This window comes from Vanessa cardui, chromosome 7 (assembly GCF_905220365.1).
Source record: "Vanessa cardui chromosome 7, ilVanCard2.1, whole genome shotgun sequence".
Lineage (NCBI taxonomy): Eukaryota > Metazoa > Arthropoda > Insecta > Lepidoptera > Nymphalidae > Vanessa > Vanessa cardui.
The window spans coordinates 14677348-14701301 of record NC_061129.1 but is presented as its reverse complement, the minus strand read 5'-3'; the positions used below and the strand labels follow the sequence as shown (position 1 = coordinate 14701301).

The 23954-nt window shown below is 31.0% G+C and overlaps 4 protein-coding genes and 1 long non-coding RNA gene across 6 annotated transcripts in view; 2 read left to right on the top strand and 3 right to left on the bottom strand.

Moving 5' to 3' along the window:
• The window catches only part of LOC124530819 (long-chain-fatty-acid--CoA ligase 4), a 48512-nt gene extending 41906 nt beyond the window's left edge, over positions 1–6606 (bottom strand). The window contains exon 1 of the mRNA XM_047105134.1: positions 6461–6606. The gene's annotated coding sequence lies outside the window, so the exon portion shown is untranslated. The remainder of the gene's footprint in view (positions 1–6460) is intronic.
• A 495-nt stretch (positions 6607–7101) lies between these two features.
• LOC124531327 (E3 SUMO-protein ligase ZBED1-like) lies at positions 7102–10000 on the bottom strand. The gene is made up of 5 exons (XM_047105846.1): positions 9285–10000; positions 8988–9075; positions 8753–8901; positions 8457–8672; positions 7102–8351 (listed from the first exon to the last, which is right to left on the bottom strand). The coding sequence occupies exons 1-5, from the start codon at positions 9597–9599 to the stop codon at positions 7122–7124; spliced, it is 1998 nt and encodes a 665-aa protein (XP_046961802.1). The 5' UTR covers positions 9600–10000; the 3' UTR covers positions 7102–7121.
• Positions 10001–10087: 87 nt separating this feature from the next.
• Positions 10088–11055, top strand: LOC124531326. The gene is made up of 2 exons (XR_006966510.1): positions 10088–10198; positions 10516–11055. It is a non-coding gene; the product is annotated as an uncharacterized LOC124531326 (long non-coding RNA).
• Positions 11056–11547: 492 nt separating this feature from the next.
• On the bottom strand, positions 11548–17748 carry LOC124531325 (sentrin-specific protease 1-like). 2 transcript variants are annotated; one of them, XM_047105844.1, is made up of 7 exons: positions 17533–17748; positions 17224–17321; positions 16735–16994; positions 15383–16467; positions 14613–14799; positions 13813–14037; positions 11548–13646 (listed from the first exon to the last, which is right to left on the bottom strand). In XM_047105844.1, exons 1-7 carry the CDS (start codon positions 17616–17618, stop codon positions 13485–13487), a joined length of 2103 nt encoding a protein of 700 aa, XP_046961800.1. In that variant the 5' UTR covers positions 17619–17748; the 3' UTR covers positions 11548–13484. The 2 variants fall into 2 exon arrangements, with proteins under 2 accessions (XP_046961800.1, XP_046961801.1); XM_047105845.1 differs by lacking the exon at positions 17533–17748 and adding an exon at positions 17393–17523.
• A 564-nt stretch (positions 17749–18312) lies between these two features.
• On the top strand, positions 18313–20063 carry LOC124531094 (dTTP/UTP pyrophosphatase). The gene is made up of 4 exons (XM_047105549.1): positions 18313–18574; positions 18656–18897; positions 19084–19230; positions 19696–20063. The coding sequence occupies exons 1-4, from the start codon at positions 18485–18487 to the stop codon at positions 19835–19837; spliced, it is 621 nt and encodes a 206-aa protein (XP_046961505.1). The 5' UTR covers positions 18313–18484; the 3' UTR covers positions 19838–20063.
• The last annotated feature ends 3891 nt before the right edge of the window (positions 20064–23954 follow it).

The window sequence follows — 23954 nt, the reverse complement described above, 5'->3', positions numbered from 1 at the left end:
ATATTTCAGAATTAATAATAAAGCACATCTTCTTTCCTTCAGCCTTTGTCATAATTTAAAAAAATATACGTATACTGAAAGGAAAAGCGCGCATAGACAGCCCTGTTTTCCCCGAGAAACGCACAAGCATAAATAGAACGCTCCCAGTGCACTTGCACTCTGTTGACCGCGTCATGGCATTTGGAGCGAGATTCGAATATCGAACAAGTACCATATTAAACTCATTATGGTAGGTTATGGACGAAATTAAAATATTTAAACTTCGAACAAAACTAATATTTATTTATTTTTTATTACATATAAAATCTGACAATGAAAATCATATTTATTTTAGTTTAAAATATTTGAAATGTTATTTATTATTTTATATATAATAATAGACATTAGGAATTCACGAACAGTGGATCAAGGAGAAAACAACAATGCAATAAATATCAATGTATTCGGAGGTAGTGTATTGCAATTCCGATACTGCATCTTCATACAATCCATTCGAATCCTCTTTGTTCGTAACGTAAACTCAATAAAAGTCTCATTGGATTTAGTGGTTAAATTATTTACACCAACAAGACTTTACAGACAACTCTATCGTCGTTTTAAGTGATGCTATAACGAAGATAAAAACCAAAAACCATTGAACTATTTCTCGGTTTCAGAGTTTCTATGATATGCTAACATGTTTAGATATATTTAAATGTATGTATTTTTCATATTCGATTGTTAAACAGATAATATATTTGCTGTTAAATTATCAAACTAAAGATTCCATCAAAAATTAAAAAACCATTAGTGTATTGATTAGTGTTATAATAAGTTAAACTGTTTACAATTATAATAAACAAATAATTGCAAGTATTTTTGGCAAAGCGCCTCGATCGTACATAATGTGACGTAATATTTAATAATAATTGATGACGTAAATATATGTAGGGCTAATGAACTATCAAATATCCGTCGAATTACTGCCAAATTCATTGGAACACATTTCTATCGTAAATTAAATTTATATTATCAAAGTAGACACTTACTTTTTTTATAAACGTACTGGTTTGCTATCCAAAAGAGGTTTTAGTATATTAGTTATTTTTAAATCAGTTCTATGTAGATTTTTATTTTATTTACATATTATCTATTTAAAGTTTAAATTACAATTAAAATATTTACGTTTTACAGTTTACATTTAATTATAGCATTACATTATACAGCTCACGTTAATTAATTGTGACTGTGTACATTAATTACTCGCTTCAATTGTTATCGAAATAAATATCCTAAATTGGTAAATAAAAATTTGAATATTTTTTTTTTACTCATTCATTATCATTGAAAATAGGTAAGCCGAGCCGAAAATGATTACAATAGGTCATAAGCATTATTATACAGCAATTAATTTTAATTAATTTTGCCAGAGTACTAACCTCGGCAACTAAGATGTTCTGTGCCTTATAGTACATTGGTTAGTCACCCTTCAGCCCAACTATTACCTTAGTATTACTGTGTGGCGGTAGAAAATCTGATGAATAGATGGTAAATAGACATGCGTGGACGAAGCCTAGAACAGAACCTTTTTTCACATATTTTAAATCGAATAAATCATATGAATAACTCGAGTAACTTGAGAATATATCTCAAGTTACAATCGAAGACAGAAGTTGCTATTATTTTAACATTCAATCAAAATAAAATCACAGTCGACACGCCGAGATAAAATAATAACACGTGAACCACACTAATCACCAGTAATCACTGCCGCTATTACTCTACGGATACGGTAATGCCAATATCGAAACCTCGCACCGGAATATGAACCTTATTCAATTAAATTATGACCTATCTTCGTCTGTTCACATCAGTACCTCGTTTATTAAGACTCCTACACACGTGAGACAATAGTGGAACGTGTAGAATGACTAACTTAAGAAACCTGGTAGGGTTACCATGTTTACTACTAGGAGATACTAGTCTCTTCATACAAATTTCATGTCACCACAGAAAAAACCCAATTTTTTTCATGTACGTGCAGCATTTCATAATTACATTTCAGACACAGTGTTTATATTTTAAGAAGTTTCTTTATTGTTTTGCTTGCTAGTATATGTTTAAACATAGCTGAGATGTTTGTGTGGTTTTAAGAGCATGAGTAGAAACAAACAAAACAATTATAAGATATGGACAGATAATGGAGTTATATTATAAATAGAGCTAAGTTTTATGAAAAATAGAGATAAAAGGTAGAAAATAACACCGCACTATAGACAAATAGAAAATAAAGTAGAGTTAGATTTATACTTTACATTTCTTATTTGTTTCTTAATATATTTCGGTCACAGCGACCAATCTCAGCGGAAATTTGCCAATTGGGAAGTAGATATTACCACGCATAAGTGTGCGTGCAAACACTGTCGTATTCTCTATTCCGTCATACCCTTAATCCGGTGAGACGGCTCCGACACGATAGAAAGTTTAGTTCAGAACTAACTGCTTTACGTTCTGTTACAGGCACGGAAGTTTAAACAAATCAAACTTCGAGCCGTAAGAATAACCCAATGACTTGCAATCGAGACAAATAGGCGTTTTTATTTAATAAATTTAATTTTTCGAAGAACACTAAGATAGATATTCTACCGCCAAATAACAGTACTCAGTATTATTGTGTTCCGGTTTGAAGGGTGAGTGAGCCAGTGTAACTACAGGCAGAAGGGACATAACATCTCAGTTCCCAAGGATGGCGGTACATTGACAATGTAAGGAATAGTTAATATTTCTTACAGCGTGATGGTGACTACTTACCATCAGGTGGTCCATAAGCTTGTCCGCCAACCTATACCATAAAAAAAAATTGTACCCTGCATTTGCATCCTTCAAGCTGGCTGCTATCGCGAAGTGTAATATGCATATAGTGTTAAAATTTAAAATACAGCTTGATAATTGTCACTATAAGTAGACGTCTAAGGACAAGAGAACAATAAATCCCTCGTGAGCGAGACGGATTGAATTCTTGCATCGGAAACCATTGAAAATTTATCTGGCATTGTAAATTATAATTGCGTACAAATGCAGTTCAATATAAAATGAAACCTCTTATCTTCATTGTTGATAATTCCTCTTGTTTTTTCCCCTTTTTTTAAATTTAGAAAGGCTATCGCGCCATTGAATATTTTTTATGTTATTGCACCGGATGTCAATGAACTTATGAAAAAATCTCCGTCTGATAATATTGATGGGATGAATACAGATGCGTTATCTGTTGACTGAACTTTGAAGATTTTATTTACAAAGGACGCCCGCCCGCTCTTTATTAATATTTACTATGTATTGCGTTCACTGTTTTGCATCAAGTCCACAGTATTCAAACAATACAAAAACAAAGGCTATATACTTAGGTCTTAACAAAGGAACATAATTTGATATTATTAAAGTGCAATTTCAGCTTTATATTTTTATTTCCTTGTGCTACACCAAACGAAAACAACGAACGAGTTTAACTTGTTCGCACATGAATCATTCGCAAACATAAAATAGCGTTCCAATTAATATATTTTTTTATATTTTAACTCGATTCTAGTAAGTGTCTTGTTTAATGTAAAAAAACTTATAAGACGAGAATCGTCTACAACTTAGGCACTTAGATACGTTTAATCGATTTAAACGAAAATATTAAATATATGACTGCATTGTCTTTGGTAAATCAATTTTTCGTAGAACACTAAGAAATTCATAGATCGTATTGATCATATAACGAAAGAAATTCATAGATAAGTGGAAACTATCCGATATGATCGGATTGCGACGCGATAGAACAGCGTACCGGATTGAGTTATCAATATTTCCACAAAATTATTACCTTTTTTTAAATCCTCACATATTAAAAATCATGGTGACTTTAAAAACGGATGGTAGATAGCGGAAAGCGACACTCGCGGCGCGTTGTCGTGTCGGGACCGGCGGGCGGCAGGCGATGGGATAATGGTCCGGGGGCGAAGTCCACCGTCCCGGACGAGAATAGACCTACGGACGCGGATTACTTCGAATGCGATAAATACCGTTTTACTCGTTACTGGGGAAGTCATACAAGTTAAGATTTAAGATCGTTTGTGCATAGTGGGAATTCAGGGTTCAAAGCGCAAGGAAATTTGGAAGAGAGCCAGGATCCCTAAATTTTTATCAAGATTGTATTTTGAAGGTTAACTGTCTGTTAGATAGTTTAGTTTGGGAAATTATATTACTCGTATAGAATATATGTATTTTTTTGAGGAAATTTTATTAAAAGTTTATCGAACTACGCGTGTCCGAAGGCACTTATTGAGTTGACGATAAGCATTTTTTAATTTCCTTAGAAAAGGGACAGATACACAAGAAGCGAAAGACCTATAGTTAAGAAAAAAAGTTCTTATATATTTTTTATTATTTAATAATTCTTAATAGAAGGTGTAATGCATGTTTGAATTTTAAAATTGTTTGTTCGAGCCTGTCGAGTCCGAACGTGAGTTGTGTCTGGCGCTATGCATACAACTAACAGGGTTCTGCGTTCAGTTAAATCAAACACATTTCGAAATGAATTGCACAGCTTTTTGAAATTGGCACAGATAAATATGATGTAAAATATTCGTTCTGGATAATTAATAACTGCTTTTTTAAGTTTCGCTTTGATCAAATCTATTTAAGTAGTCCCCTTAGACCTATTTTGAGTCATTTTACGGAAGCGACGTTACTTATCAATGATCTATAGTCTAGTAAGTGTGGGTAACACTGATGATATTCTCCACACCAAAATTTCCCTTGAACAGTTCTCAGTAGTTATAAGGAGTAGACTATGGCAGAGGTGGTTAGGTTAACGCCCTTTACTACACTTTCGGAAGTAGCAGATTAAAATGCTTAAGCCAAGCAAGTAAACAACAGGGAAGTATGATCCAGTAAATATTTGCATCCATTGCCACTGAACTTCAGACCATGTTATCATTGACTGAAGGTCAAAGATAGCATATCAGGGGTCTGAAAGGGCTGCCTAGTGTCGGGTTCATGTTGATAACTTGGCTATCTTACTAATAGGAGCTGATATTCATTTCATTTATATGAGAAAGTTAGTGTGTTTGTTAAAGGATTTTTATGAAACAAATGAGGTTTTATATCGAAACAATATAAGCATAAAGAAATGTGTTCAATATTTCTATAAACCATTCCTTCACATACATCCATTGTCTATCTGATAAAATTTAAACATTACAATGTAAACATTTAAACCGTAAATAATTATTTCATACACATACTTACATATTCATAAATATACTTAAACATGCACATTCAAGTTGTATAAACATATGACTCCAATTATAATTTTTCAGTATTTTTAATGAAATCAAACTATAAATCACATTAATGTTAATTATAAAAATATTTCATTTAAAATATAGGCACTGTGTTAACCCTGATATTTTATTTGTGCCACTGAGATAAACGGTATTGATGTTGTCCGACATTTTAAACTTCAAACAAAGATTAACATGGTTAATTTATTGTACTTTGTACCTTCACTCTTAACATGTAAACAACACCCTTCTTATGTTTCTTTGTGTGGGTAACATGAAATTACTTAACACATGTCTTTCCACCTACCCACAATATATTACATTAAGAAATGTGAAAGGTATATATATAAGTTGATATATAACATATTTATACTGATATTATGGTTTTAGATATATAAATGGAGCTGGATTTAAAGAAATAAGTAATTTTTTTTTAATTTATATAGTTTCAATAGTATAAAGACTTGGCATGTCTGAAATAAAGATGAGCAGATTGAAGTAATCTGCCAAAACAAATCACATTTTGACTAGGTCCTGCTATGCTATGGCATTGTATGCCTTCAAAGTAAATTTAAATGTTTTTTTACAGAATAAGAACAGACTTTCATTCATATTTCTATGACTCAATATGGAAACATCAAGACTGTCTTAGCCATGTATTATAAGCAATGAGAATGCTTATAATATGTATATATCTTCAAATTTAAATAGTTCTTCAAAAATAGGATTTATTTAATGATTGAACCAAGTAAATTGCAATCTACTATTGCGTATTTTACCAAAAATATTTTATTACTAAAATCGAAACAATCAATTAGATCATTAATAATGAATCTAGGATTTTTCTAACATTGTCAAACTTACTTAGCTCGATATTTTAAATAAATGCAAAATAATAAAATGTAATAAGAATACCGAATACGTAAAAATATTGCGCGCCTCATATAACACGTTCTATATTAAAAAATAGACATTTAAAAATTATTTCATGTACCTCAAATATATTTTTTGCTTTACCTTACCAATTATAAAATATATCATTAGAACAAAGTAACATTCTAATTTGATAAATTCTAGGTTATGAAAGGTAAATTATAAAAATATCACCGACACTGATTATTAGTAAGCATAAAACTATAAATTCTAAGACTTACCGCAGGCTTTTTCAAGTTTATCTTTCCGGTTTAAATAACACTTTTAAATTATCACAGAATTTTCAAAATTAACTTAATAAACACTAGCAGAACCTACAAATCGTCTGCGATCTTAACCAAATTGAATTGATAGTGAAGCACGCACTAAAAGTTCTTTAAACGTCAAAATATCGATATTACTTAATCGAATAGGAAATATTGGCTATAATATAAAAGAAAAATGATGATTTGTTCCTGTTAAAAATTGTTTCATAATAATTTTTTTTTATTTTACGTGATTATCTTTTTCAATTATTTTATTAAAAGTTTAATAACATTATTATAAATTTATAAAACTCGATTATACTTGAAAGTGAACATCGATTTGATAGCACAACCCTGAACATGTTGAATGTGCAGTGTTTTCATTCGGGGTAGGGATGTCGGAAATGCAATAAAGTATCGATATATATTGTATCGATAATTTTTGAATATATCAATATCGATATTGATATTTTTATTTAAAAATATCGATATATCGATATATCGGTGTGATAGGAAAAAAAAATTATTTGGCCTAATCTACTTCAATCATCTTACATTACTAGATAAATACTAATCAATAGACATCATTTTTAAATTTTTTAAATCAAGGACAACAATAAAAAATATTAATTATTTATTAATCAAACCAATATTTATCTGATACAGACATAAGAAAAACTCTTTGATTTACATGCTCGGCTGTAAGCCGACTTCTGTTATTGGGTACTGCGAGATTTACAGCAGATGCCACTCTCTCTGAGGAAACCGAGGACGCAGGCGATATCAAATACTTTAGAGCTATGTCGGAAAGGACTGGAGTAAAATGACGACAATCAAACCAGAATTTTGTAGGATTCTCTTTTCTGGGTATTATAGGCTGATCTAGATATTGCTTTAGTTCGCTAGGCATACCATCACAGGTTGAAAGTAAACTGGAGGTTGCTGCAGCAATATCTATCATAATTTTTTCATGTCCGGACCACAACGACGGCGAAGAATTTTCTGAATTTGGAATTATGGTAGTGGTTGTGGGTCTGAGTTCAGGCGAAAGTTGTCCTCTACGTCTATGTTCTAAACGTATTTCTTTTGACAATGCGGTTATTGCAGTGGAAACAGCTAGTGCTGAATTAAAATGAATACGCTTAAAGCGAGGGTCTAAAATTGTTGCTATAGCAAGATGTAAATGTCGCTCTAGTGGTTCTAGTTTGGCAATAACTAAGTTGAGCAAACTCTTCTGAACAGCAACACCAAATTCAGTGAAAGGTTTTACTTCTTCAAGTCCTTTCTGAAGTAAGTTTGCAATGGGAATCGCCAAACTAGAAGTCACGTACTGATCGCCGCTAATTTCTTCAGTAGCTTGCTTAAATGGGGTAAGCAATATTATCAGATCTCGTATGACACTTAACTCTGAAGAAGTTATCATATCAGGTGCATTCCGCCTAGTTGCTAAAATCTTAGCCACAATAGCTGATAATGTATTGAATCTTTCCAACATATCAAGACAAGAATTCCACCTTGTGCTTACTGATTGTATAAGTGTTAATACTTCTCCCTCTTTCTTTTGTCCCTCTTGTTCTGCTCGCAAATCGTCCATTGCGTTCACAGATTGTTTAAAATATGTAACAATGGCTTTGACACGATTGGCAATTTCAAGAACTGGTGCATTATCTCTTGTTGCGCCATCCACTATTAAATTCAGCAAATGCGCCATGCAAGGAATTCTTTTTCCATCTTCCAAAAATTTCTTCACTGCAGCAACCATGTTAGCACCACCATCAGTGGTAATTGATAAGATGCAATCCTTTTCTATTGTAAACTCGTCGGTAATATTTTCAAAGCATTCTTTTATATAATCAGCTGTGTGCGCCTGCAGGAAAGAAGACCAATATTAGTCCACTTTATTAAATTTATTATAATTAACTATTTATTTTATTTTTTATAATTTGATGCATTTATTTTATACTTTACTTACCTGATACATTCTTCGTGCTGTCAATGTCACCATCTCATGCTCAGGAGTGCAGTTATTAGCTGTGTTAAGAAAATGTGCTGTCACTACGATGAAACTTCGTGTCGAGTTAGTAAGAGTTAATATATCACTTGTTAAAGCAATATTATTTATCTCACTTAATTTTTGTTTTAAAATGGCTTTGGTAGTGGCGTATCGTTGTTCCATGAGGCCAGTTATCTGGAATGAGAAATGAATAATAAAATAACATTTAAAAATAAAAAGGATAAGATAATAATTTAATATTATAGTTCGCTTACAGTAGTTCGTGATGGAATTTTATAGCGTGGACAAATGACGCTCATAAATCTTTTCAATCCTGATTTTTCTACACAAGATAGAGGCATGTTGTCTTTGCAAATCATGTAGATCAAAGCTTGATTTATTTGGCTAGTTTTATGACCCCCTGCTAAATTGAGAAAAATAATAAAATTAGAACATCCTCATAGAACTAAAATGTAAACAATACAGTAATCTAATATAAAAAAAAAATACCTTCATAGCTTGAACTTCTTTCAAACATATCTATGAGTGTAGTCTGTTTCCACAAGTCTTTACTCTGACCATCTTTGGAGGATTCAGTCTGAAAAAAATTATTGAATATTTTGTATATATTTCATTACACTTGTCGTCATAAATAGTATTAAGGTTAAGTGAAAACACCAAAATTTTAATTTATCGATATCGATACTTTTAGTAATTACACATCATTAGTTGACTGGTTATTGGTTATGAACAATTGATATTTAGATTCTAAAGCTACGTTTGATCTTTCACAAATAAAATACTTACACCAGTATCATCGTAAATCGCAATTTCAGACAATTCCATGAAGTTATTTTCTATCTCAGCAGGTTTATTAGTATTGGTAATAGTTGAATTAGTAGACGAAACAGGTGAACTAGTTCTTGTTCTTGGTGTAATATTCACTTCACTTGACCTTGAGTTTTTATTTTTAAGTTGCAAAAACGCATGGTGATGCTTATTTTTAAGATGTGTAGATAAATTCGTCGTATTGCCACTGGTTTTATATATTTTCCCACACACATTACATGAAACGTTTTGTCTGTCTATTTTTTTGAAAAAGTTCCATACAACACTAGACATGACTGGAATGCTCGAATTATTTTGTTCACATACGTGAATTAATTATTGATTTAATTAGTTAGATTGTTTGAGAACTATAATCAACTCAAATGCAGGCAGAAATACGCTCGCGTTGAGGTTATAATACGGATAACAGACGGACGGATAGTTGAAGCACAGACACTGACACCGAAATGACATTGACAGACAGAGTTGCCAACTTAAAAGCCAACTTAAGTACCAAATTAAAACGCAGTAAATCAAGTCGACCAAAGACAAAAAAAATGTAATTTGTTAAAAAATGTTAGTATAAAAAAAGTATTCTTTTTTAGGATTTTTTAATTATAAAAAATATCGATTTTTATACCTTTTCAATACTCGTAATTTTATATCGATATCTCGATACATCGAAACATTAAATATCGCTCAAAAATATCGATACATTGAAAAAATAATATCGATATATCGATGTATCGATATTTTTTCGACGAGCCTAATTCGGGGTGAGGGATTCATCCAATCAGAAAACAGCAAGCATTCTTGAAAAGGTGGCGTGATCACTACGTCACACCTTATACATACCTAGAAAGCTACATAATGTATCCGTATTGATCAATACAGTAAGTAATTGCGAACTATTTCATATATTGAGTTTTTAACTATGGGATAATAAAAATACATAATAATATGACCATCTCTAACACATTGAGTGCAAATATTATTACATTCATTTATTGCAAACCTCTTTGCTACTGTTATAATTAAAGTTTCTGGTATAGTGACATCTACCGCACACTATTAACAAGTAAAATTTTACATATTAGCTAATGAAAATGAAGACTAAAATGTAAATATTATGTTTAAAGCAAATATAGGTATACATTTATATTAACTGGTTTACACCAATATTACATTCAATTTTTATTTTGAACCTAAGGGTCTCCAATCATCCTAGTGCATTAGAGTGTAGCCCAAGCTGTAGCTGGCACGAGGATGAATGAGAAACGGATATGATATTTCATCAAGATTTGCGTAGTCTCAAATTAGCAAAAAAGCAAAATAAATAAGCAGTCAAGTTTTATGTAACAAATATGTTACCGACATATGCATCTCATTTAATTGTTTTAGAAAAATGTCATGGTCATGAGAAAATATTCTTTTAACTGAAAGAACCTTAAATTTTATATTAACTTTGAATTTTCCTAAAATTGATTTTTTCTTTAATTTCTTCGTTCGATAGACTGACAAATAAGTCGCACGATGTTAAGTTACCACTGTCATTAAATATATAAGAAATGTTTAACGTACCTTTACCTTGCCAATGCGCCACTATTTTAGAAAACGAATGTTTTCTTTTAATGACATTATATCAGTAACTTCGGTATGGTTTGCGCAAAACCATACCACCAAGCAATAGCTATAAATTGATGACAAGATACATATCATGTATGGTAAAATAAAATGCATTTGGATTTGATATTCTTTTATTTATTTAATCGCTTAAAAAACCTTTGATAACAGATTGGAAACAAAACAATTTTGTTTTATTAAATATTAATATTTTACATAGTTTCTACAACTCTACAAACCATGACAGAAAGAACTTAATAATTAGGAAAGTTACATTTTTTTTATTTTTTTAAGTTTCAATTTATTTCGAACCTGTCCAGCAGATAAGTCATTCCAGTTCGTCAATTTAATTAGTAACATACTTCATATCACATCAATTTAAGTTAAAGATTTACCTTTAAGGTTTTTTACATGTAATCCTTGACTATTGAGATATTCATTATATTCAAATCTTAACCTAGGTTGATAAGTTGAAATTATTTTACTGATAATTCCATACACGTCTGACTTAAAAAAGCGTTAGATCCATAAATCGAATGATTGAATGAATGAAACTTGCACAAAATTATGAATAAATCTTGTGGTATATCTAATTCTCGCTGTTAAATTTCTCTTTGTGCCTTAAATGGAAATAGTCTTGATACGAAACTCATCCTCCTATTTTCTTTGTGTATTTTACGGTCTACGATCTTAATTTGACAATGGACCTTAAATTGTTAATGAACTTTTAATTTCTTTTTCTTCCTTAATATCATTTTCAAATAAATACATGAACAGTTCAGCTTTGGCTCCACATAAAATTATTGTTTTCAATTAAAGATGAATTCGCCTGCCAATTAATATTTGTAAATAAATAAAACTTTCTGTCATGGATTTCGTGTTCGGGAGTGTATTTTCTCAATTCAACTGAGAATTTTTCATCGAATTTTAACATCGTATACTATGACTAAATCATATATTATTCGATATTTAATTTCATAGTAATTACAAATTAATGTTTATTCATGACTTACGTAATTTCCACAAAAATTACTTGACATACATCAATATTTTATTTACTAACACTAAATTTCAGTTTCATATAATACAATAGACTAACTCATAAATGCAGTTTTAGTATTTAAGTTCAAGACAATAAACAAATCAAGCGGGCTCTAATATATGTTTACATAAATAAGAAGCATCTACGATAAAATAATAATCTGAGTTATTTTACCTCACTTTTAATTAATACCAGCAGCCTTACTTATAAACATTGATTCATCTCATTTTTCATCATTGATTTGAAATTAGAAACAAGTTGTTTAATTCACCCCTAAACAACAATGAATCAAGGCCGTAATTGCTTGATCAAATCACATAAACATGTATGTTACATTGTGTATCCTTTCACTACTGGAAATTCAATGGTCGTTCAAAGAAAATTATATACAGCTAAATTATACATTTATAGCTAAGAAATATCCATCTAACATTCTAATCAGTCTTGAATTTTAATAATTGTTGTTCATGTTTTAGTATAGCACAAACAAGTCTGATTGGAATAGTTAGGTTTACACTCAGATTCCGCACCCATAGTGATGTGGTGTGGTACAATCAAGACTGATTTTGTTGTAGGCTTCTATCACACTGACTTTGAGCATGTTGGAAGTTATAACAAAAATCATATGTACATGCCAATCTAATTTACAACATGGTGTCACTTCTCTAGTTTCAGTCGGTCTTCTTGTTGGATACTTATGACCTTGCTCTGTACAGAAGAGTCGATGGCAGAAGTGTTACCTTTTTAATTTATTGATTTTGTGTTGTTAAAACTAGTAGCTTTACCATGCTTTGCGATGTTTATGGCAAAAATTCTTTAGGTTGTTTTTTTATAAATAAGAAATCCAGTAAGTAATAATTACATTATTTATTTTTATATCATTAAGTTATTTGTGTATATATAATGAAATATTTTTCGAATGTTGATACTTTTTACAAGACTGTTCTATTTGAGAGACAAATTACATGACGCAAACTAAAACAAGTTTGATACAAAAGTGTTTTCCACTCTATCTATTGTTCAGAAAATAGAATGTTTATGATGGAAGTTGGTAGTCCGTCAAGTACTTTTTTAAAATAAATAGATTGTATTGATGTTACATTTACAATTATAGCAACAATTGACAATGTCAGTGTGAAAGAATCCTTATGCTCAGTACAAAAAATTCAGTCAGTAATTTCACTAAAATAATAATCTACCACCACTTCACTCGAACAATACTATCATTCATACAGCTTAATACCAACTTAAAAATAAATAAAAAAAGTTCTATGTGGATCTTTAGGAATAGCGGACGCAGGATTCTGTATAAAATTATAACTACTACATGTGAATATGCCTCTTTCAAAGTATTTGATTGACACAATGATAGTTCGAGATAGTTGCTTAGTTTAGAACATAGAGATTGGCCACGGGGACAGGGTAGCTACAAACAAGTTTAATACCTATCATTTAAGTACTCTGTTCGAAGCGGATGAGGAAGTGTCAGATGTGGGTGCGATGGGGGGCGGCGGTTAGAGCAGCAGGCGCGCCTGCAGCACCTCGAGCGCGGCCTTGCGGCGCAGGTAGGGCATGTGCGCCTGGCCGAACGTGTACGGCGCGTCGCGGCAGCTGAACTCCGCGAACGTGCACGCGAACATGCCGCAGTCGCTGCCGTTCATCTGCTGCGGAATGTCCTGGAAACACAAAATACTTTATTATTTATGAACCAATCTCTTTTTCGAGAGAACACTAATATAATACTAATATAATAAGAACAACTATTATAACATAAATATTATACAAATACAAACTACATATTATTTGTTTTACAATTTTTTTGAGATTTGCAAACTAGGCTACCTTAAGATTCTCTGTGGTCCAGCCGCTATCATCAAAAGGTTGTCCCTTTTTATCTCTATGCTCATCGTGCAGGTACTGTAGCAGTGCTTGGAGGCAGGGCTGATTGGAGCTGCCCATGCTGTCCAGATAGGATATTTTCTTTCGCCGGAAGTCGATGAGACTGAGGCACCAATGCACACCGAGGTGTACCGGCACCACCATTATGTCGTGCGCGAATATATCTACCTGTATAACATCAATTCACGGGTAATTTATATGTTAGCAAGAGTCATTAATTAGACATTTTTTAGACATATAAAGACTTGAAGTGAAAATTAATTTTAACACAAATTATTAAATTATACATATATAAATTACATTTTGATTATAAATACCATCTAATAGGAATTTACTTAATAAGACTTTCATATTAAGTGATTGAGATATACTACATACATTAAAAAATTGAGTAAATATAATTGCTATTAAGGAGCTTTATCAACTTTTTTAAAAACATTTAAAAAGTTTAGGTTTGAATGAATTTATAAATTCATTTAAAATTTGAAGATAAATTTGAAGATGGTATCGCCAGTTTAACAAATTCCTCCTCCAGAAGTTCATAATCTATATAGTTCAAAATGTACTAATACTGTAGTCCTATTCTACATTTGATTTAGCAGATGTTTATCATGGACCTCTTGGAATAAAAAGCTTTTATATCTGTGCAAAGCCAGATATTTTCTTAAATGTCATAAATGACGAATATTATGAAGTACAATGATTAGATATTTCTAGTCTATTTATAAAATTATGAAGGTTACCTTTCTCGTCCACCTGCGAAGTCCAGCTTGTCCGCTTTGCATAAGCTTAGGGTAGAAGAATGTGTTCGTGGCATACACCTTTGGTAGATCTTTCTGTTCCTCACTTCTTTGCATAAGCAAATTCATATAGAAATTTATAATTTCATCATTTAACCAGTTTAATCCTGATAATGTTTGTAGATCACGCCTAGAACGAACATTTTTGTTATAGTGTGTATAGTTTCTGATTAGAATGTTATTAACTTTCGAATTATGAAAAAAATACATATTGAGGGTCATTGAAGTTATTACTGGATTCAAAATAAAGTCCATTTAAATAGTACACAAATGTATTATGTGGTACTGATATAAATGAAAATATATTAACAATTCATCGACAACCATTTGTAGTGCAAAATATGATGGAGTAATTAGTACACGGGGAGTGAATAATCTAATGTTTGCTGATTTTAACTGCTTTCATTGGAATAGGCTTTAGTAATATGGTTACTTAAATATTCATTGTATAAGCTTACTTCATTCCAAAACTATCACACCAAATGGTTCATCTGAACCATTGCTAAACAGATGTTTGGCTATAAAGGGCGACAGACAAACAGACACATGAAATTACTTTTGTATTTATAATATTCAAATAGGTAACTGTTAATAATACTTTACCGCAACGTACATTGGTAGTTACAATTTGTGATTTACTTAAGTGAGTATGTTTAGTAGTAGAGTATCATTCTTGTTGTATTAGTACTTATAAAAAAAATAAATTAATATACCTATGTATCCGTAAATTAAATTTCTCCACTAAAAGCTGTCCAGGAGGTCCAGGGCCTAAAGCCCTTTTGATTATTTTTTCTTGTTCTGGAGTTAGAGGAGGTAGCTCTACAGTGGGTGGTACTTCCTCTATGAGACTTTCTGGTATACTTAATTCATACTTCAGTTTATGCTCTAATTGTGCTAATTTCTGTTCATAATTAACTTTTGAAATAATGTCTGACTCTCTATGTGCATCTTTTAACTTAGCCTGGGTTTCCTGTTTTTTCTTTTTATACTTAGAGTCTAATTTTGTGAGCCAATCTCGAGATGTGACAGCACTGTCTCTTAGTGACTCCCTTAAGGTATTTATTGGGTCTATCTTAACAGAAGAAGTAGTGGAAGAGTCTGATGGAATTATTTCTATTTCTGAATCAGAAGAGTTTATAGATGCAACAGTGATTGGATCATATTCATTCCCAATGTCTTTTCCTTTATTCATACTAATATTCCTTTCCATTAATTTTATCTCATTTAGCGAACTCTTTTGTAATCTCTGTGTTTCTCGAAATGAAGCAGCATCTTCAGCAATTTCAATAATATCTCTGGGCTTTCTTAATGACACAGGTGTTGTAGTATCAGAGAACTTTTTAATTAACTCTTGATAATTTCTCTTTTCATCTAAATTAAAAACTTCTGATAAAGTTGATCTTGTGTTACCATTTAAATTTGAAAATCTACTTTTGGGTTGGGAGAGATTCGTTTTCTGGGTTTGCATCCACCGGGGCACATGGACAGGTACCTTTTTATATACTTTAGTTACTCCACCTGGGGTTTTAAATTTATTACTTGTTCTAGGAGAATTATTCAAATTTCTATCATTTGGTTTATTACACAATTTGTAAAACTTAACTCGTTGCTCCTCTTGAGGTTGTGTTTCACCTTTGGTGACAAAGTACTTATATGGATTGACTGAAGGAGGTGTTGTGACTTTCTTGACAAATATAACATCATCTTCCTGTTGCTCATTATTTTCATCATCATCATCGTCTAGGTTTATGTAGACATTAGGTGTCTTATTGTTTGGTTTTGTTTCTATCCATGTTACCTGCAATTTATAATGATTACATATAAAACTACCATATATATATACACACACAATTTTGGTTTTAATTCTGAATACAACATATTTTCTTTATATTCTTAAGCAACTGAAATCTACACCAAAAACTATTGAAACATGTTATATGAAGTATAGTTATGATTTTTAGTAATTCATTGATACAAATGGTAATCTTTTGACTACTGACTAATCAACAACATGAGATGAATTAATCAAATCTAATCAATAACTTTTAATGAAAAGACAAAATACCTCTTGTTCATTCTCATCATCATCGTCATCCTTAATAATAGCTCGTATGACAGGTCTAGCTTGTGTTTGCATTCCAGATTTCCTCTGTGAAGTTGTTGGTCCATTACTTGATACATCTACCAATTTGATTGGAACTGTTCTTACTCGACTACCTATATTTTGTGTACTTTCTTTTGGTGTGGAAGTGCTAGGATGTCCAGTTTCTAACCGTATTGGAACATATCTAAAACTATTGTTTTGCTTTCTTTCTTCCCACATGTCTGTAAAAAATAATTATAAATAAGAAAATGCTTAAGTTTTCTGTCAAGTTAAAAGTTAATGTAATACAATTATAACAGTATTCTATATTTTTTTAATGTGTAATTACATGCTGTGGTATCTTATAATTGAAAGAGCACACAATATGTAACCCTTATATTGTTTTATTTTAGGAATTTATATTTAGTGTGTATCTTTGTTGGAGATTGATAAATTAAATTAATTAAATACCTTTGGAGTCCATAACGTCAGGAAAAGATGTTTTTCTCATTGTTTTTAGCCGTTTCAAAGTCGGTGTATCATTGCCCAAACAGAAATCGTCGTCGGTCCTAAAAAGAATAAGGTACTCGTTATTGAAGCCTTTCATATGTATACAACACATTACAAAACTTTCACTTACGACCAAAATCTAGAGGCAACTTTTAAAGGTATTTTGATCATATTTAATTTCGTCTATAATTCTTAAAATATCACTTTTTTACTAACTTTGCCGCCATAACTAAATTATAGTGTTGTAAACAAGAAATGTCAAACCCATACCTGTCTCTTTTGAAGCTTGTCCTGATAGTAGGATCATCTTCGCACCAGCCAAGTAAACTTCGCACATAAGCCACTACGGACTGCATTTTAATTAAATTATGTTTCCATTACCTTTATTACTGTTTTGGAAGGTTTGAAAATTAGAAAAACTATAAAACACAAGTCGTCACAACGACACTCGACAGAGCACGATAATCGGTAGCGGTGAAACATAGCCACAGATTACTAATTCTAGGCATGTAGATTATAAATATATAAAATGTATCAGTAGATAATATCATCATCATCTACGAATGTCTTGTTCACGAGAACGTAAATGTAATAATCCTTACAAATTGTTTATATAGTAGCTGGTGCCGGGTATTTTAAATGTCTATAAATTATTGAGCATATACTTAGTTGAATGTAATTACAGGCATAAGGGACATAACATCTTAGTTTTCGAGAACCCCCCCGATTGGACGCACATCTATGTGTGGATACTAATATTGATATTCGTTTTTTTTTCTAAATATATTGGAATAAGAAGTAAGAACGGAGCAGTATTTTCAGATCAGGAATTTGATGAATTAATTCCAAGCATTTCGTATAAGTTGCCATTGCCAAAAGGTGCACATAATAATATAAGTAAAGTTATAAGTTTTTTATTTTACATATAAATTAATAATTTTTTATAAAAATAGACAGAAACTAAAGTATAACTTTGCTTTTTGTATTCTATCTTTAACTGTACTTTATCTACTTTTCCTCTTTTAATATATATTATATTAATACGTTTGTTAAGGTTCCACAACCAACCACCGCGCCCGCGGTAATTTCAAGACAAATATGACAGTATCGAAATATATAAACTAACCTTGATTAATTTGATAAGATTCGTGTGGAAATAATCGAATATAGATTTAATTTAATTTAAATAATTTCTGTACAATAACAGTTTTTATACGCAATAATGTTACAACCGGTGATGCATGTGCTAAAACAAAAAAATATAATATTGGCGAGTGGGTCACCTAGAAGAAAAGAGTTAATCGAAAATATTGTAAGTTATGAGTGTTGTTGTACATTGATTGGTCTGCAATTTGAACATTCATATAACTTATATTTTGTTTTGTTTTTCTAGGGTTTGAAAGTTGGTCTTTGCCCATCACTCTTTGAGGAAAACCTCGATCCCAAAAATTTCAAGAATTTTTCAGAATTCGTTGAGGAAACAGCTCTCCAGAAAGTTCTGGAAGTAGATAACCGATTAAGGTCGCAGGGTAATCCTCCTGATGTCGTTATTGGTGCTGATACAATGGTTACTCTCGATGGAACTATGTTTGGCAAGCCCACATCAGAAGAAGAAGCTTTTGACATGCTGAACAGGTGTTGAATTGATTCACTTGTATAAAGTATTGCCTTCTCTATTTTACAATTTTTATTTATCATTCATTGAAGATATTGATGTATATATTTTAATATTTTCTCTAGTGCTTTTTAATTTAGTAAAGAACAAAATTCATCAAAATAATACCAATGTGCTTAATATTAACTAATATAATATTTTATTAGACTTTCAGGAAGAAGTCATACTGTATATACCGGTGTTGTGCTCAAGGCGATGGATAAAACAGTTAAGTTCACTGAGAAAACAGACGTTACCTTTGGAAAATTGGATGAAGAACAAATTAAGGGATACATAGCCACCGGGGAACCTATGTGAGTTATGTCATAGTATATGTCATTTAAGACTTTATATTTTATATTGCTTTATGTTACATAATGATGTTTCACTTATAAATTATGATTTAGTTATTATGTACCATAAAATTATATATAGTACAAAACAAGACAGTGAGTGATTCTCACTGCTGTCTGTCCCTATACATACTCAGATCTTTAAAGTTATGCAATAGATTTTGATGCGGTTTTCTTTAAATAGATAAGAGTGATTAGAGAGGAAGGTTTTTGTGTATAATAAATGGACTATATAGAAAATTAACACTGATGTGATGTTGTAAATAAACAAATTTTGTAGTATATTTAGGCAGGTTGCTAGTGTTCAAATATATTTACCATAAAATATAATTTTATTTCTATATATTTGGCAAAAGTATGTGTTTATTTTATAGAAAGATTTAGATTTATTTTAGATACTGATAATAATTTTGTATTAAATTTCAGGGATAAAGCCGGAGGATACGGTATCCAAGGTGTTGGTGGAACATTTGTTGAGAGGGTTGAAGGTGACTATTTCACTGTGGTTGGTTTGCCGTTATATAGGCTGTGTTCTGTGCTCTATGACATGTTTAAAGAAACTAAATAAGCTATTATGAATAGCTTGTAGGATGAATAAATAAATAAATGTACATATTAATATTTGTATGAATAATGCTTTTATAGTGTTTTAATCATTTTTAGTATAGCTAATTATGCGGGTATATATTTTATATTATTATATAAGAACGAAATATTTTGTTTTTAATTTGTTATGAGATTGTGTTTACCAATGTTTTGTTAGATAAGAAGTTACAAATACAATATTTTTCAGATTGAGTTGATTTATTTCATATTTTAAATATCAATGATCTAATAAAGTATATTATGTTGATTACTGTGTTGCACTACAAATTATGAGAAGTGAAAAGATTGTTCAAATATTTGATTTTGCATACAGATGTTAATTTATTTTTACAAAAATTCAGCAATCACTGATTTATTTGATTAGTTAGTAATTAATTTAAAAAACTAAAAAACAATATATAAATACAGATTACTCCCTAATTTCTATGGTATATTCTGTTATAAGTGCTTTTAAAAAAGTTCATCGCTTTTTACAGCGCCATCTATACATTTCTTTTTCAATTCTCCTTACACCCATAGATGTCACTACGGTTGCTAATAATGTTTGAATTAAACTCAAGTTCGAATTTTTGTAAACATATAGGCGGTGGTGTGATACTATGAATTTATTAACAAGCATACGATATATAACTAGTTAAAGAGTTTATATAAAACGACTTTGCATACATTAAAAGCCAAATAATTGAAAGAAGGTTATTTTTTACTTGGAACACTGATTTCTCTAATATTTTTGGCTTATATTTTCGTTATTATAAAATACAGGGAAATAATGTAACAACTTTGACCCTCAATGCTATAAGCTAAATTCGGGTGACGGGTTTTGGAATAACCCGGTTTTTGGTTAAGTCGATTACGGAATTTGGTCATTAGTGGAAAATTGAGCTATTACTGAGATGAAGATGGAATGAGGAAGTGGAAACTGCACATCATCCAATTGAGTCTTGGAACTATTATTTTTGCATTTTGTTCTTGGTCGGCCATCATACTAGTATTTCATATATATTTTTTTAATTTAAAATGAAATTGTTTACCTATTATAATATATTTGTGATTATTTCATAAAAATATACTTATTATCTATGAATATCCTTTGTTGAATATGACCTCAAATCAAAATGACCTAGTCAGCAGACCAAATAAATCTATCGTGAGGAAAACTGTATGTGAAGCACGAAACGTGACTCTATTGGGTATTACCTAGCCACGAGCGGATTAACAATTAATCCCTAGGAAAATTAAGTAAAAAATATATTTCTGACGCAACGGATTTTCATTCAAAGTTACGATAATTTTTTTAACCCTAGGTGGGTTAAAAAAATAATCGTAAAATCGTAATCGTAACGAATATATACCGTCACTGTCATAAATAATAGCAGTACTTGGCTTTAACAATTTCATACACAACGAATTTTTAAAACTTTATTTTACAATTTTTTGGTGCTTAATGGATAAACTTCCCGTGATTATGTGACATTTACAGAATGTATCTTTTTAAAATATAGATATAATATATAAATCTAGCGTATGATTATCTAACATTTTCTCAAGGTGCTCAGTCACTTGAGCTGAAGTATGTAGGTTTCCAATTAGTTGCCGTAACGAAACCCCTGATACGACGCTTCAATAGTTTTTAAGTTACCGTGACGGAATTTGCGTCCACCATATTATGATTACTATAATAATTGGTATATTGTCACAATAGTATATTTGAATGAAGCTGATGCCTATTATTCAGGATAATACCATTATTTTTCTTTTGAAGCTTGGAGTATCAGTAGAGGTTCGAAAATCATGATTACTTTTTTTTTTAATTTTCAGATTACTCCTGTTCCGAATCACGTGCTAAAAGGCGGATTTTAAGTTCATACTAAAAAGGCTTTTTACGTCTATATATATACCAAGCTTAGTAAATATTTTGTTGGCATGTAAGTGCGCTTTTATAACAGGATCTAAAAAAACACCCAAATTAACAACCAACGTTTCTTTCGGAAGGTTATTATAAAACTAACGACTTTTTAGATTGAACGCCTTGGGAATGAAACGCTTGCCTTCGTGTCGTTTCAAATAACAAATTATTACTGTAAAGAGAATTAACCCACTGTATTTACTTGTTGGAGAGCTGTAGATAAAAATATATTTAATCTAAAATTAAAAAAAAATTAAATTAAAGTTTATTCAAAAGGTAAGGTAATTTCGAAATCTATGGTAGGTTTTATTTAGATTTCATTAGCAAAGACGCAAGATCTACATTTGGCGCCAAAATTATCAAACTTTATTTTAATGAAATCTTTAATGTCTTCGTTTAGTTCTAATTGAAGTTTGTCTATGTAATTGTTTACTTTAATTTCGTTTAAGTGGTTAATTTTTTTTTTTGCTAACGCCGAAATTCCGCTCTAACTGGTCAGTAGCTTTTTTCGCTGTCTATAATTATATTGTTAAATTCTAACACTTTAGTTAATCACAATCAAGAATCATCTTTATTTTTCTGCACATCTACGGCTGTAGCTCTTCAAAACGAGATCATAATCGTTTTTTATGTTTAGATATCGTCCCATAATCATTCGGACAAAAATCGGCTGACGTTATTGAATGTATAAAATGTTTGCGAATAGGGGTACATATTTGGTAAGTAAATTGATGGTTTGTTATATTTAATAAATATTTTATATGATTTGACGAAACTATACCCCAACCGTCTTTGTTATTTGATAAATATTATTTCGTAATAAGCCAGATCAAATCAAAGATAATAGTTAACTTTGATTACCTACGTTTATAACTTTAGATTGACTTAATTCAAGATGTCGTTACTAAATGAGTAAGAACGAGGTTATCATTTAGGCCTTTAGGACAATTAAATCTTGTCATGTAGTCATGAATGCAATTTGTAACCATAAGGTACCTGTGAGTCAGATTTATTCACTTAGCTTTGGGTATATTTATTGCATACGTCTCAGCTAATTGGTTAAATTAGCCATTTAATAGCCTACACAAATATTTGATCTAATAAATGTTTCAATATAGGTGTGATATTATATTTAGCATTTAACCAAATAACTATGTTGCCCAAACTATCAATACAAATATTTTTATATTCATGGGGATAGGGCCTTTATTCTTTGAACGGAAGATAAATTGGCTCAGTGTAATTAGGCCCCTGGTGGAAGAGTGCCCTTTTGTAAAGTTAGCATTTAATAAAAAAAGATGCACTGCGCATGCGGTTTCCTTTGGATTAAGACGGTTCTAGAATTTATCCTGTATTGTATAATAACAAAAACTTGGATGTAACGGATCAAAGACTACCACTACCAGGCCTGACGTGTCTGTCCACCAAACGGTACCGAAGTACCATCGTACAATAACTTTGAAAAATGAAAGGCTTGAGTTTGTTGAGTCGACGGTCTTTTTAGAGATAACCCTTGACTCCAAACTGCAGTGGGGCATCCATTTGTATGCCCTGGCAAGAAAACTAAGGAGTGCCATTTATGCAATAAAAATAATTAGAAAACTCACGGACATAAGTACTGCTAGACTAGTTTATTTTAGTAATTTTCACAGTATTATGTCACATGGAATGTTGTTATGGGGTAATGAAGCAGAGATTGAAGTTGTTTTTATTCTACAGAAAAGAGCTATCTGATCTATTTACAATATTAGCTCCAGGACATCATTACGCGAGAAATTTAAAGAAATAGGTGTATTAACGGCTGTTTCACAATATATTTATGATAATATAATCTTTATACAAAAGAATATTAAAAATTATTCTATCAATGCTGATGTACATACTATTAATACAAGAAATAAGAATAAACTTGTAACCCCCAGTTTCCGTTTGCATACGGTAAATAGAACGTTTTTGGGCAATGGTATACGCATATATAATAAGATACCGGAAAATATAATCAATTTACCATTTTCAAAATTTAAAAATATTATTAAGACTAAATTAATAAATAAATCATACTATTCATTAAAAGAGTACTTTTTAGAGAGAAACGCCTGGAGTTAGGCTCGGGTTCCATCATAGGACGCTTATTACTGTCAATAACAGCATTGTAAATGTGTTTATTTGAAAA

Excerpts from the sequence above, each read along its gene's own strand:
- LOC124531327 (XM_047105846.1), bottom strand. The coding sequence starts at position 9,599 with ATGTCTAGTGTTGTATGGAACTTTTTCAAAAAAATAGACAGACAAAAC. Across the intron at positions 9,076-9,284 it reads CGATTTACGATGATACTGGT|ACTGAATCCTCCAAAGATGG; the intron begins GTAAGTATTTTA and ends AATTTTTTTCAG. Across the intron at positions 8,673-8,752 it reads AAATTCCATCACGAACTACT|ATAACTGGCCTCATGGAACA; the intron begins GTAAGCGAACTA and ends TTCTCATTCCAG.
- LOC124531325 (XM_047105844.1), bottom strand. The coding sequence starts at position 17,618 with ATGCAGTCCGTAGTGGCTTATGTGCGAAGTTTACTTGGCTGGTGCGAA. Across the intron at positions 14,800-15,382 it reads TTTAATTTACGGATACATAG|GCGTGATCTACAAACATTAT; the intron begins GTATATTAATTT and ends TGTTCGTTCTAG. Across the intron at positions 13,647-13,812 it reads GGACCACAGAGAATCTTAAG|GACATTCCGCAGCAGATGAA; the intron begins GTAGCCTAGTTT and ends TTGTGTTTCCAG.
- LOC124531094 (XM_047105549.1), top strand. The coding sequence starts at position 18,485 with ATGTTACAACCGGTGATGCATGTGCTAAAACAAAAAAATATAATATTG. Across the intron at positions 18,575-18,655 it reads AAGAGTTAATCGAAAATATT|GGTTTGAAAGTTGGTCTTTG; the intron begins GTAAGTTATGAG and ends TTGTTTTTCTAG. Across the intron at positions 19,231-19,695 it reads ATAGCCACCGGGGAACCTAT|GGATAAAGCCGGAGGATACG; the intron begins GTGAGTTATGTC and ends ATTAAATTTCAG.